The sequence below is a fragment of the Oryx dammah genome, unplaced genomic scaffold (assembly GCF_014754425.2).
Source record: "Oryx dammah isolate SB20612 unplaced genomic scaffold, SCBI_Odam_1.1 HiC_scaffold_26, whole genome shotgun sequence".
Taxonomy (NCBI): Eukaryota; Metazoa; Chordata; class Mammalia; order Artiodactyla; family Bovidae; genus Oryx; species Oryx dammah.
The window spans coordinates 68,877,518-68,892,517 of record NW_024070210.1 but is presented as its reverse complement, the minus strand read 5'-3'; the positions used below and the strand labels follow the sequence as shown (position 1 = coordinate 68,892,517).

At 40.4% G+C, this 15,000-nt stretch overlaps 1 protein-coding gene across 1 annotated transcript in view; it reads left to right on the top strand.

Annotated features, from left to right (window-relative positions):
- Positions 1–2,946, top strand: part of TMCO5A (transmembrane and coiled-coil domains 5A) — a 13,331-nt gene extending 10,385 nt beyond the window's left edge. Inside the window, exon 11 of the mRNA XM_040226973.1 lies at positions 2,748–2,946. Within this exon, the coding sequence (XP_040082907.1) occupies positions 2,748–2,946 (199 nt within the window). The remainder of the gene's footprint in view (positions 1–2,747) is intronic.
- Positions 2,947–15,000: the final 12,054 nt, after the last annotated feature.

Genomic DNA, 15,000 nt, shown 5'->3' with positions numbered 1-15,000 from the left:
GGAAATCACCATCCTTGCAAAGTAAAATTAGTATTGAAGCCCCTTCATTTTTAAGAAAAGGTCAAATTATATTCAATATGTTTAAGAAGGCATAGAGAAAGATAAATTTAAAGTGGTATGACATGTGATTTAGAAAGAGTCCCATCAAAATGGTTAACATAAAATTATTGGTGCTTTCTGGAAAATTTGCTTAAGAGGGATACTCCTTCATACCAGATAAGTGAAGTATTACATATTTCAGTATCCCTAAATGCATGTTCCCAGAACAACCAGAAGAATTTTCCCTAGAACTCCTAGGCCACCTTCACCAATAATTCACAAACCAGTGCCCCGCATGGAATTGCCCACATGAACTCCTAGGATAAAAATTGTCTGCCTTAAAGAGAGTTAGTAGCCTAAAGAAAAGTTAGTAGCCTAAAGTCCAGCAAATCTACCTTATCACATCAAACTTTAAATGTCTTTCCTCTTGTCCTGATCCACATCCTTGGGATACTGGTATATGTGTGCTGATAAGAAAGCAAGGTTGTTCCTGAGACTGTCCCCTAGGCATGTCCTTCCAGAGTTGTCATCCCAGACCCTTCTCATGAATATGGTATCCAAGGAGAGTGGTGGGAAGAGGACTGTAAACAGCTTTTGATTCTCATTTTGACCAAGATCCTGTACTAGAATGGATCTTGTCACCAAGATTAACGCTACAGGAAAACTTCAGAAAACTGGAGGGGAAGGGCTGTTTTGACTGGTGAGTGGAGTTGAACAGTGAATTTGTCCTGGGGCAGAATGTAGCCTGCCACACCTTGATGAGAGTAATATAGCAAAGGAAACAGGGGAGGTTTGCTCATGTCAAACATATTAGAACCACAAATGCAATACAATTAATCAGTCAAAAAAGAAATCAAGACTACCATAAGGAAATTTACAGCAATATATGAGGAAATATTAAAGGTAACATGAAAGAAGAAAATACTAAGATCATGGATAGCAGGCCTTAATATCATAAATATATCAATGGTCTCCAAATAATGAATAAAATCAATTCAATTCCAATCAAACTCCCCCAAAGATTTTTCATGAAATTGAATAAAATGATAATAAAATATAGCATATATGGGAGAATAAAGGGTCAAATAATGACCTGGGCAATTTTAAAGGAGAGTTAAGGAGTGAGAAACGTGTCCTTTGAGATATCAAGACTTACTAGGAAGCTACAGTAATTATGATGGTGTGGTGTTATCACAGGAATAGAAAAGTCAACCAATGGAATAGAACAAAGAGCTCAGAAATAGTGTACATACAGAAACTTGATATATAGCAGTGATTATATGTCAGAGGGGAAAGAAAGGATTGATTGTTCAATAAATATGGTGGGGGAAAAAATGGTTATCTAAATGAGAAAAAATAAGATTGAATCACTACTATACAGTATAACAAAAATCAAGCCCAGATAATTAAAGATGTAAATATCAATTTTTAAAAGCTTATAAAACACAGTATTAGTCATCTATTGCTACATAACAAATTGCCCCCAAATTCAGTAACTGCAAACAACAAACATTTTATCAACTCACATTTTCTGTGCGTCAGAAATCTATGAGCTACTCAGCTGGGTGGTTCTAGTTCAGGGTCTGTTATGAGGATGCAGTTAAGATGTTGGCTGAAATTACAGTCATTAGAAGGCTTGGCTGAGGCCAGAGGATCCATTTCCAAAGGAGCTTACTCACACAGCTGGTTGTTGGCAGGAGGTCTCAGTTCGTCATAACAAGGACCTCTCCAGCAGGCTGCCTGTGTGTCCTCACAAACTCACAGCTGGCTTCCTCCTGAAAGTAAGGAGGAAGCTTCAGTGCTTTTAGTACATAGCCTAGGAAATCACACACTGTGACTTCCATGATATGCTGTTCTTTAGAAGCAAGTCATCCAAGTCTATTCCATACTCTGACGGAAAGGAAGTTCTCAAAAGGAGGAGTAACAGAGAATTTGTGGACATATTTTTAAACTACCATAAAGATTTAATAGAAAATAGTATCTTTTAGGCCAAGGGGTAGAGAATGACTTTTCAGACAAGATACAAAGAGCATTCTTCATTCTATTTAAAGGAAAGGTTGATAAATTAGACTTTATTAAAAATAAATTTTGAAAAAAACAACTTTTGTTCTTCAACGCCTTAGAGTAGGTGAAAGTTATAAACTAGAGGGAAAATATTCAAAATATACATAATGGCAAATGACTGATATCAAGAATATACAAAGTTTTCCTACAAATTAATAAGAAAGGCCCAAACAGCATAATAGATAAATGGGCAAGAGGAATCACTTAAGACCATAAACATATGGACAAATGTCCAGCTCCATCATTCATCAGGGAAATGCAAGCTAAGACCATAGTGATATATTACTTTATACACATTTGACTGGCAAAAGCTTTAAAATCTGACAATACCAGATGTCGAAGAGGCTGTGGAGCTGCAGAAACATACCCTGCTGATAGAGCATAAATTGGAGCAAAAACAATTTTCCAAAATAAAAACAAACAAAACAAGATACCTTTAAATAGTGATAATGCTGAAAGATAATTAAACATGGTGATGGGAGAGTAGCTGGAAGACCAACATGTGGGAAGAGGTTGCCTTTAAAAGTGGTTGTTAGGAGTAGAGACATTTGAATATCAAAGAATCAGACGTGCATTTAGGTATGACTGTTTTGTTCCAGGTTTTCTAACCTCTAGTTAACAGTTTCTCGGCTTTCTCTTTCCAGGATTTTTCAATATTTCTTTTTCACCACGCTGTTTTTCATCAGACTGCTGGGCTACTTGCTGTTCCATTTAAGTTTTATAAATCCAGATCTCTTTGTCAACATATTGCCCAAGATACTGAGCAGGAACGTCTTGTGGAAGCTAAGATGTTTCCTCTTTCCATGTCTCACACTTGAGACAGAGGACATGTTACCCCACTGATCCCAAGAAATATCCTTGAGCAAAAGAAGACAAGCAGCATCTGAGCCATAGACTAGGAGACGCAGAACTTGTGGAGGGAAGAGGCTTTCTTAAGTTTTTCCCTTGAGGTTTGCCTACTTCATTACCATTCCACCTTGCACTGTCTTTCCAAGATCAACCTTGTCCAGTAAAGAGTTCTGTCAATGGATTCCTGTGGCTGTGTGGATAAGTGAAATAGAACCAGAGCGTAAACAGAGTAGACAATTCTTAGAATAATATCAGAGATGCTGAACAAAATTAGAGTTGATCACTTCTTCTGGTGAATCTTAAAAATTTAAGACACTGGATCCCTGCAAAGCAGAAGATTGTTCATTACTTATATTAGAACTCTTTGGTTAAAAATTGCCTTAGTTTAGGTTAATGTATAAATCGATAGCACACAAAAAAGTATTGCCTCATGGAACTAAAAATCTGGGACTCCAGGCATGGCTGGATCCAGAAGTCTGAAAGTAATGTCAGTGGAGCTTCACCTCTCTCTCTTCTCATTGAATGGGCATTTTCTGTTTAGCAAGAAAGTGAAAGTGAAAGTGAAGTCACTCAGTCGTGTCCGACTCCTTGTGACCCTGTGGACTGCAGCCCACCAGGCTCCTCCGTCCATGGGATTCTCCAGGCAAGAATACTAGAGTGAGTTGCCATTTCCTTCTCCAGGCAAGAATACTAGAGTGAGTTGCCATTTCCTTCTCCAGGCAAGAATACTAGAGTGAGTTGCCATTTCCTTCTCCAGGGGATCTTCCCAACCCAGGGATCGAACCCAGGTCTCCTGCACTGCAGGCAGACGCTTTAACCTCTGAGCCACCAGGGAAGCAAGAAGCCACCATCTTAGCAAGAAGATGGTACCAACAGCCTAAGCCTCATATTACGAGAGTTGCATCCTTAGCAGAATGAAATCATCTTTTCTAATAGCTCCAGCAGAAAAGTCCAGATAAACTAACTTAGTTGGGATCAATTGTCTACCCCTGTCACACAATTGTATAGCCAAATGGATGGGAATACTCTGATTAGTCAAGCACAAATCCATGAACCATGTGTCTAGCCTCTTGAAAGAAACAAGGTAGGCAAGGGGACAAGAAAGAGATAAGGAATCAGCCCCATGTAAGCTATATGGAATGTGTTTCCCAAAGGAAAAGGGGCACTGAATTTCAGAGAAGGGGAAAAGGATACTGGAGGCATACTGGAGGCAAAAGCAGACATTGACATAATCACTAGTTTTAGCCTTAAACATAAACATAAAATTTTGGCAATTAAACTCAAAGCTGTAGCTCACTTCATGTGTCTTCCTAACAGTAAAAACTATAGCTTTTCAAGATCATAATTTGAGATAAACTACTGCAAAGAGCTCCATATAAATATGTGAAAACCCAGATCTCCAAAGCTGAAGTAAGCAAGGATGCTGTAAAGTAAACAGCGCATGGCATATTAGCTGCTTCACAAATGTGGGATAACCTAAATATGGTCAAGTCGTGCTCAGTAGCTTCAGTCGTGTCTGACTCTTTGCAACCCTATGGACTGTAGCCCACCAGACTTCTCTGTCCATGGGATTTTTCCAGGCAAGAATACTGGAGTGGGTTGCCACTCCAGTATTGGGAGTGATCCTCCTCCAGGGGAATCTCCCAACCCCGGGATCAAACTCCTGTTTCCTGCATTGCAGGCAGATTCTTTACCACAGAGCCACCATTTCCAATTAATTGCTGAACCATGTACATGTCTTATTAACAGGATATACTCAAGCTTCCTCTTGAACTTCCCCACCCTCCTAAATGCTCAGGAGCCTTGACAGCTCTGAAGTCCAAGAGCACAAAGGGGTCACTGACTTCCTTCCATACCAGCAGGGAACGAACTTTAACTCTTTGATTCACTGTCATTGCTTCTTGAGGCCACACGATGTCACTGTTGGAAATGTGTCCTACACAGGTCGAATAAGTAATTAATCATCTCAATGGAGACACATCTGGTAATAGGAAAGGACACTCTCAAGAATTATGTCAGGACAAGAGAAATCAGACAGGACCGTCTCAGCAAACCAGGATATATAGTTGGGCACTTAGTCTCTCAGTCATGCCCGCTCTTGCAACCTGCCAGATTCCTTTGTCCATGGAATTCTCCAGGCAAGAATACTGGAATGGGTTGCCATTTCCTTCTCCAAGGGATCTTCCTGACCCAGGAATTGAAACCAGGTCTCCTGCATTGCCAGCAGATTCTTTACCACTAAGCTACAAGGGAAGCCTAGGATGTATGGTTATATATATATAATCTAAAATCTTGTTGACATGGTATATTTTGCTAACGCAGTTACATCTCATTTTTCAGTGTCAAGGGTGACCATGCTTAGGACCTGGTGCCAGAGCTCAAGCTGCACCTCTTGTACCTGTCATACTTTGTACCTTTCTTGTTCCTTTCATACTTTGTACCTTTCTTGTTCCTTTCAAGTATCCAGACATACTTCCAAGGTTAAGTTCCTAGAGGATTAAGACTGATTCCAGTTTCTGCTACCATCAGCCTTACTTCCATAGGGATCCCCACAGTCTGGGAAGTCAGCCTACTCTTAGGAAATCCACCTATCTGGAGGTCAGGAGGTTGTTCTGAAGACTCAACCCTCAAAACACAAGTGCTCAGTGACATGCTCCAAAGGAGGCTTCAAGGTGCATACCTTCCCTTCCAAGCACTTTCCAGACTTTTCTGCAACTTCTGCCCCTTGAGAAGAGAAACTTTCTACCACAAGCCTTAAGATGTCTCAACAGACAGAGAAAGAGTTTGTCATGACATTTACTCAGCCCCTTTATAACAGACATGATGTTCATGATCATGAATTCCAGTTATTAAACACTTATTATGTACAAGGCCCCTTCCTAAGTATTTCATGAACATCACTGTATTAAATACAACCTACCTAGTTTACAAACAGCCAGTTTTGAGAGTAAACAGAACCACCGGAGTTTTGAGTTGAAAGAACCAGAATTTGCGCCTGTGTCTGGACCCAAAGTTTGGCCTCCAATACCTCTGTTGTTTCTAACAGCAGACATTGACCTTATAGCTGGCCAATGAAAGGCTGAGGCATAGTCCAGCATGGTGGGATGGTCACCTACCTATGACGTGGGGAATCCCAGCTATGGCTACATTTACGGAAGAATTTTGGAGACTCTCAGACAAATTACAGATTTATAAAATTGGCAAGGAATTTAGGAATTAGTCATTCCGACTCAGTGAGGCACTTTACCGAAAATCACATAACTAGTTAGTGACAGAATCAGGATAAAACTAGATCTCTTGAGCATTTTTCAGTGGCCCTTCTGGGAAACTAGCATTTCCCAACTCTTTATAGTCAGGAAATAATATAATGAAGATGCTGCTGCAATTGTTGTTTAAAATCAAAATCAACTGTACCCTCCTGTTTTCTAAGGTAAAAGCATAATTCTTAGCTCTGGCTAAATTAACTGCCGTATTTCTCTCCCTGCTCCTATCAGGGGAAGTGGAAAGAAGAAAGGGTGACATTTGGTATGCATGAACCTTTTTTTAGCAGGGCACATTAATAAACCCTGAGTTATGCAAAGTGTGAATTGTGAGGGAGTGATAAGTGCTAAAACTGAAATGCTTTTCAAAATAATGAAATACACGAATTTTTTGTCACATCTGAGAGAAGAAGTAAGGAGAGAAAGCTGAACAAAATGATGAGACACTGAAATCCAAGCTGGTGGAAATGGACCAAGGGACTATCAGAAGAGAAGAAAAGCTGATATTCAGTTTTAGATCATTTTCTAATAAGCGGTGCTGCAATATTTGCTCTTACATGCTTACTTCACTGGCCAGTAAACTCTACCAGATATGGTTATAGATATTTGCCTGTACAAGTTGCCCTTTGTTAACCCTTACAAGTGAATTTTGGCAGAAAAGAAGCTGTTATCTCTTCAGTTTGAGTCAATGCTGAATCAGAAATAAAGAAACAGCCGTAAGTTATAGAATAAAGAAGTAAGTAGGAGAAAACATTTGCAGAAATCCTCAGAAAAAGAACTAAAACATAGTACATGAAATGTGGAGGATGGTAGGAAAAGCAATCTAAGCCAGCATCAAAGATAGCAGTGGCTCCTGGTGACATCTAGATTGTAGAAGAAATTTCTACCTCTCTTCTTTCCTCTTGGTTCTCTCCAAAGAGATTAATATCAAGGAGATTTTCTCATATGTTTTCTTCTTAGAGTTTTATAATTTCATGTTTTCTTCTATGAATTCAATAGTTTTATGTTTAGGTCTTTGATCCATTTTGATTTAATTTTGTTTATGGTGTTAGGTAAGGGTCCACCTTCTTTCTTTTCCATGTGGATAACTAGTTTTCACAGTACCACTGGTTGAAAAGCCTGAACTTTCCCCACTGAATGGTTTTAACATCCATGTTGAAAATCATTTGAGTATATATGGAAGGGTTTATTTCAGGAATCTCTATTCTGGTACACTGGTATATATGCATGTCTTCATGCCAGTACCACACTGTTTTAAATACCATAACTTTGTAGTAAGTCTTGACATCAGGAGATTTGAGTCCTTCAACTATGTTCTTCTTTTTCAAGATTGTTCTGGCTATTCACTGTACCTTGAAATTCCACATGAATTTCAGGATGAGTCTTTAAATATTTTTACTCTTAAAAGAAAATCATTCACTGGGGTTTTGTTAGGAGTTTCAATGAAGTTATGAATGGTATTTTCTTATAATGCCTTTGTCTGCCTTTTTGATATCAGAAAAAAGCTGGCCTCATAGAATGATTTGGGACTATTCCCTCCTCTTCAATTTTTGGAAAAGTTTGAGAAGGATTAGCATTCATTCTTCTTCAAGTATTTGTTAAAATTCAACAGTGAAGCCATCAGGTCCAGGCCTCTTCCTTTTTGGGAGATTTTTGATTACTGATTCAGTCTCCTTACTTGTTAAAGATCTAAGAACAGGCTTTTTGTTTCTTTATGAGAATAGTCTTGATAGGTTTTATGTTTCTAGAATTTGCCCATTTCATCCAGGCTATCCAATTTGTTGACATACAATTGTTAATAGTATCCTCTTATAATACTTTTTATTTCTGTAGCATCAGTGGTAATATCAGTAGTTATCTGATTCCTTTTTTTTTCAGTCATCTAACTAAAAGTTCATCAATTTTATTGACCTTTCTAAAGAACTAACTTTTTATTTCATTGATTTTTCTCTATTTTTCTATTCTCTAATTAATTTATCTCTGTTCTAATCTTAATCTGAACCTAAGTCTGCACTTCACATATCAGCTGGCCCACCCAGCTTCCTGGTCATCCTTAAGTTTGAAAAATGGCTTTCTACAGAGGAAAGTTCTATAACATGTCCCTTGAAAGCCCCCAACAGATTGGCATTAATCCATACTCAGCCACAAGAAGCTGTTTCAATCTGAAATCCCAGATATATTAATGTTTACAGGTGTAGGAGCCAGGTCAGTTATGGAAAAGAGTAAAAGAGAGATATGGGTTTCCCAGGTAGCTCAGTGGTAAATGCAGGAGATGCAAGAAACTCAGGTTCGATCCCTGGGATGCAAAGATCCCCTGGAGCAGGAAATGGCACCCCACTCCAGTGTTCCTGTCTGAGAAATGCTATGGACAGAGGAGCCTGGTGGGCTACAGTCCATGGGGTGGCAAAGAGTTGGACACAACTGCACAACTGTGCACACATGCAAAGGGGATATATAAAGGCAATAGTGAGTGGTGGGTGGCAAGGACTGTTCGATACGTTTCCTATCACTTTAATAGTTCATCGAAGAGAGGACTGTTGGCATATCCTGATTTTTTTCTTGACTCCCTGAAATTTCTACAGTCACAACTCCCCATTTTAAGTGTTAGTGAAACTTTTTCTCTTTAGAGTTGGGAGACTAAACAAAGAAAAAGACTGGAAAGGTGATCTATTAGGAGTTAAATGGGGCTAGTTCTTTATAAGCAACTGCTTTCCCTACCTTTATCTGTTAGACCCCAATCCCAACACACACATACAAGTCAATTTGGAAATGAAGAAAACCCCTCAGGGGGAAGCAGGCTTGCCCTTCTCCAGGGATCTTGGTGCCAGCATGCAGGAAAGGCCACTGTGGAGGTACAAATCTTTCTCCTCTCTTTGCCAGCCACTCCCACCCTGCTTGCAGGACTTAAAGCCACAGTCAGTAGAACTGCTCTGTACTCTTCTCCCCTCTTCATTCTACCATAAGAGTCAGGAGAGGAGCTGCACCTCATGTTCTCAACCGGGAGGCAAACCACTGTGGTTTGGTAAAAATTTTTTTTACCCCACCACCAAATTTTATGTCTCCTCCTTCCCTCTGATTCAGTCTGCCCCTCTTGGGTAATAAAGGTCAGAAAGTTGCCTCAGAACAGACCCTGGTGTTTCTTACAGAGTCCACATTGGCACCATCCACTTTAGAGTCCAGTGGCTAATCCCAAACTAGGGGTCTAATTACACTCTCCCTGATACAAATCTGCTCTGTGAATCTTTCCTGTCATCTTCCTGCAAGTTCAGTCACTTTGTGGAAGCACAGAATCCTGAGAGCCCAGCACTGTATAACACTGCTGCAAAAAATATCCCTATCGCTATGCTGTTCTGCGATGACTCAGAAGAGATGAAATGGGAGAGAAGATACTAAAATCATGTTGCCAGAGGCACAGTGCTGGCCTGTTACGCAAGCCAAAGATGTCTGTATCCACTTTATCCACACGGTGGTGCTAGCCTCAAAAGGATTACCTCAGAAGGAACTGGAACCAGTTCCCACTTCCCTCTCATTAATGATAGAGCTGTACACAGTGCTCACATTACTCGTGGAAGGAGACTATATATTAATGCTGCAAATAAGCATGTAAAATAAACGAGTTTGTCCTCATCCTTATCCTCAACCTACTTCCCAGGGGGAATAAAAGAAATCAAATCACTGTTCTGTTTTTTTTTTCCTCAACTCACTGATTCAATCTTAACCGACCCTGGGGCAAAAGAATGACTCATGCTGGGCTGTTGGATGTGTACAATCCTGGCATAGAACCTTATTATTCCTGAGAGGGAGCTGGGGTAGAGAGCTGGTCAACTAGCCATCTAAGGTGCTTGCTCATTGGATTCTTGTTAAGTGCTGCTGGCAGTCTAAGAAGATGGGAACAGCAGACATTTCACTGGTTTCACTGAATAAAACTTGGTGGGTTTAATGTGGGTGCCTTCTAGAAAAATGGGCAGAGAAGAACAGAAAGTCTGGTTTGGGCTTCTAAACCTCAAAATATCCCCTCTACCTGTCATAAGACCAAGTCTCACCAGCTGCCTCTTCTATTTGTGCAATCTAAATCTTCTACTTAAATGTTTTAAAAGCTCAGGGGGCTCTTATTAAGCATGCAAAATAGCACTTAAGCAATGTATACGATGCCAATTACTAGGTGCATACACAGACAACCTTCAAAACACAGTGCCTATCAACAGCAGAAGCACCCTTTAAGGGAGAACCGACAAACGTTGGTTAAGGGTCCTTTGTAAGTCAGTCCATACCTGATGCTGATACTGATAACAATGGCAACCACAGGCACAACGATGCAAGTCCAGATTATTTTCAGACCTGGCCCTGGACACTGACAGCTTGCTAATACCTGTGATCAGGGAGGTAACACAAAGTACCACTTACCATTGTGCCTATATATCCCCCTCTGGCTGACGATGGACTTCTGACCCTTTTACATGTTTAAAATCCTCAGTTATAGAAAAAAGCTACAAGAATATTATTCCTATAATTTCATTCATAAAATATACATCTTAATGGAGAAGGAAGGAAAGATCCTAGCAAAAGTGTCCATTAGAATGAATGAGTTCATTAGATTGCCTGATTTACCCTTGAAATAGCAACGAGCTGGATCCTAGGATCTCGTGGCATATGAGGCAAGTGTTGACAAAAGCTAAGAGTTCAGCAGTCATAGGTTCCGGGTCCAGTGACTTAGTCGAAGCAAGAATGAGTCTGGAATGAGTCTGGAAGGGTTTTCCCATTTATCACAGATCAAACATAGCAAAGCGATGGCTCACAGGCCCATTCAACTTGAGTTGCATTTCATTTGACTCAAACTTTTTTTTTTTCTCATTTTCATGTATTATAAATTCTAGAGATGCCATCTAAAATTCTAGATTCTCTTTAAAAAGTGAAGTTTTGTCACCACTGGACAGAATTCTCATGTGACGGTAATTGCTCAAAGGTGAGAAATAAGAGCCGAGTCAACAGCACGTGGCCATTCGGTCACCGTAGTCCCCATCACCCTGATTGTGTCATACCTGATCTAGCTTACTCATCTGTGCCACCACACACCCCTGTAAGTCCTAACTGACCCTGCTTTCTGAGGGCGACACAGAAGAGAGAATCCCTGAAAGAAAGATAACAATACCAACAGCAATAGGAGCTACCAAAAGACTTTCTGGAAAAAACAGAGTCAATCATATCTGACATAACTAAAGTAAACATTTAGAAAAAAATATATAGCACAGCTCATACCGGGCTAAGTAGGAAAGCATAGTGTTCCAGGACTCAGAGCAGTGTAAGGAGGAAAGACAAATGAAAAACTGTATAATATGATGAGAAAGTGTTTCTTAATCTCAGCTTTTGATTTATGAGGCAGCAAACCACAGACTTACCAATAAGTCATATGAACTTTAGAAATAGCCAAAGGCTCCCTGCAAGGATGCAGCCTACGTGCTCACTTTCCTACAGCTCATGGATGAGGAGCAATGAACTGAGCTGCAATAAGGGAACACTGGCTTAGGCTGAATATCAGGAACAAATCATGTTCTAGAATTATATATACATTCAACTGTGAGATAACCACACAGAATTATAAGTTATTTGTGCTTAAGCAATTTGTGCACGAGTCTTAATTTATAAAGGTGACTGGGGAATGGTACAGAAAGGTCCATGTCACTGAGAAAGAGTTTCCTGTTACAATTCCCCAGGAATGAGAGGCGCCTGGGGAAACACCAGCGGGTACAAGCAGGAAGGAGAGGAAAACATGGCCCAGAGGCTTGATTGTGTTTTCTATGGGAAAGGCAAGGCAGGGAAGGGGAAATGGTCTAAAATTGGCTAGTTTTCATAATATTGGTGCCCTCTGCTCTATAGGGGTGGTCTCTAGTTGCCTGGTACCTGGCCTTAGACAATATGGCAGGAGAATTATTGGATGTGTGTGAGATTTAAATAAAGGAAGTAGCTGGGGAATGGACTCAAGATTCACTAGAAAGTTTATAATACGATTTTTGCACACCTGTGAAAGCTGTGTCAACAACTGTGACCGTGAGTCTAGCACAGTGATTAGTGGATCCAGAATAGACAAACTAAGAGAAAATAGATTATTAGGGAATTTAAGAACTCTTCGGTCTAGTCCCTTCATTTCACAAATGAGGAAATTGATGTTTAAATATGTGTTGTCATTTGTCCAAAATCCAACAAGGCTTGTTAAGAGCACTGCACAGAACAGGATTCTCACCCACAACTCACAGCTCTGACCTCTCCACTACGTTCTATAAATTTATGCCTATGTGCACGCTGACATCTCTTCATCATGTCCTGAGAAGCTAAAACAGGAATTGGCAAACTTTCTGCAGAGAATCAGATAGTAAATATCTCAGGCTTGTGGGTTAGACCATCTGTGTCACAACAACTCACCTCTGCCATTGTAGCAGTAAAACAGCTGTTGGTTTAGTGACATAAACCAATGGGTGTGCCTATATTCAATAAAACTTTATAGATATTGAAGTTAGAATTTTACATTAATTTTCATTATCATGAAATAGTATTTTCAAAAATTTTTCAACCACGTAAAAACATAATAACTGTTCTTAGCTTGGGCTATACAAAAACAGGCTGCAGGCTGAGTTTTGCCCATAAGCCAGTTTATTAAACTTTGGGCTGAATAATTTGCACATGTCCTATGAAATTGCAGATGACTGAGCCAAATGACAGCCCATCATTCTAGGTCTTAGTTTCTCTATTGATAAAATGAGGTAAATAGACTCTAAGGTCCCTTGCAGACTTGTGACCTTGAGGTTTCTGCCAAGGGGACTCGACAAAAATGAGCTGTAAAAAGGAATCTGTGGGCTCCTTCATGGCCACTATTAAGCAATACCTCTCTCAGATATCTCCAGCAGCCAAATTCAGGAATGATATTGCAAAAAAAAAAAAAAAAATTAGATACACAGAATTTTAGAGTTAAAAAAAAATTGTGGAATGGCAAGTTTAGGGAACAGGACTAAATAAATTTCTCTACTCAAAAACCTCTCAAACTGGATATGCATAGGACTATCCAGAGATGCAGTCTTCCAAAAGCGGACTCTCAGATAAGGACTCGAGTGCAGGTAGTTTGTGTCAGAGACAGAAATAGGAAACACAAATGAGACAGGGAAAAATGAAACAGGGAAATGGGAAACACCATGCAGCTTATGTTAATAGGTCACTGCTCTGAGCATTTGCTCTGTTTAGAGCTCAGTTCTGCTGGAAACTCTCTGGGAAACTATGATGTGGCTTCAGAGTTATTCTGCAGAGGGTGAGGTGGTTTGGGGCATTTATCAAGTCCAACTTCCCAAAGATGGAGGGCTGAGGACGTGAACACTCCCATGGCTTCTGAGTACCACCTGGAGGGAACCCAAGGAAGCTCCCAAGAGTGCTGAAAAATTACTTCAGGCCTAGAGGAGAGCTGACTTAAGGGGAGAAGCTATCAGCATGCCAGAAACATCCACCATGGCCATATTCAGAGAGGTGCAGAAGAGAAGGTGTAGGTTTCAACACGCTGGCTACAGAGGTGATGGGGGAAGGAAAGCACTCAGCATTTTCTAACTGCATTTGCCCTTTCTTCCAGAATTTGACTCAGGAACTCCTTTTTTTCATGAAGCATCTGTCCTTGGAGAGAAAACCAGATGAAGGTAAATAGAATAATGCCGGTGACTAGGTAATCTCGGTAAAACTAGATCTCTGCAGGTTCTATTCCAAAAATCAATATGAAAGAGGACACAGGAAATACCAATAGGCCTCTATCATCTCTGGGGCAGAATCTAGGCCAATACATTTTACACAGTGCCAGGTATGAGGTCAACTTGAACACCCACACACACACACACACACACACACACACACAAACAGCGAAGAACACTTCACCTCCAAATGAGGTTACCACCTGAAGTGATGCGTGTCGGAGGAGGGACAGAATGTTCAAAGTGTAGTTGGAACCATGACAAGGCATCACCATCTGCCACCTGAGTCCCATCCCCCTAGTCCTTTAACCATCTGCACACCTGCTCAAGCATGTCACATAGAAGAAGGGATGGCCCTGCCATCATTAGTGCAGTGGCAATAAAAACGAAAGCTCAAGAAATAGCTTCAAAGCCTCTGACAGCATTACTTCCTTAAATGTGGAATCTACTTCCAAGAAGAGCTCTGTAGAAAAGAGTCACAGCCTAAACTTAAAATCTACACAGAGCTAAAGTGCCTGTGTGATTTGAATTTTTAGACTAACGAGAAATATACACACAAAAAATCAGTAAATTGTTAAAGGCATAGCATAGTAAATGCTAAGCAGAACCTAATTTGGTATACATTGCACATTCTCATTCTGAACTTTGATCAACACAAGAATCACTTCTCTCTACATTCATTTAGATTTCATCTCTAGATGCACTTTTCCCAAGAAAGCTAAAATAGATCCATCCAAAACTGGTTATGAAGAAGTGCCTCTAAGCACTCAGAGCAATCAGTTCTCCTAGAGCCTGGCACATAGGATTGTTGTTGTTGTTGTTGTTTGGTCGGTAAGTTGTGTCTTGCTTGAGACCCCATGGACTGTAGCCTGGCAGGCCTCTCTGTCCATGGGATTCTCCAGGCAAGAATACTGTAGTGGGTTGCCATTTCCTTCTCTAGGGGATCTTCCTGACCCAGAATAGAACTCATGTCTCCTGCGTAGGCAGGCAGAGTCTTTACCAGCAGAGCCATCAGGGAATTCCCTGGCACATAGGGTACAGTTTGGCTATTCCAGCTCTTCAGAACCCCC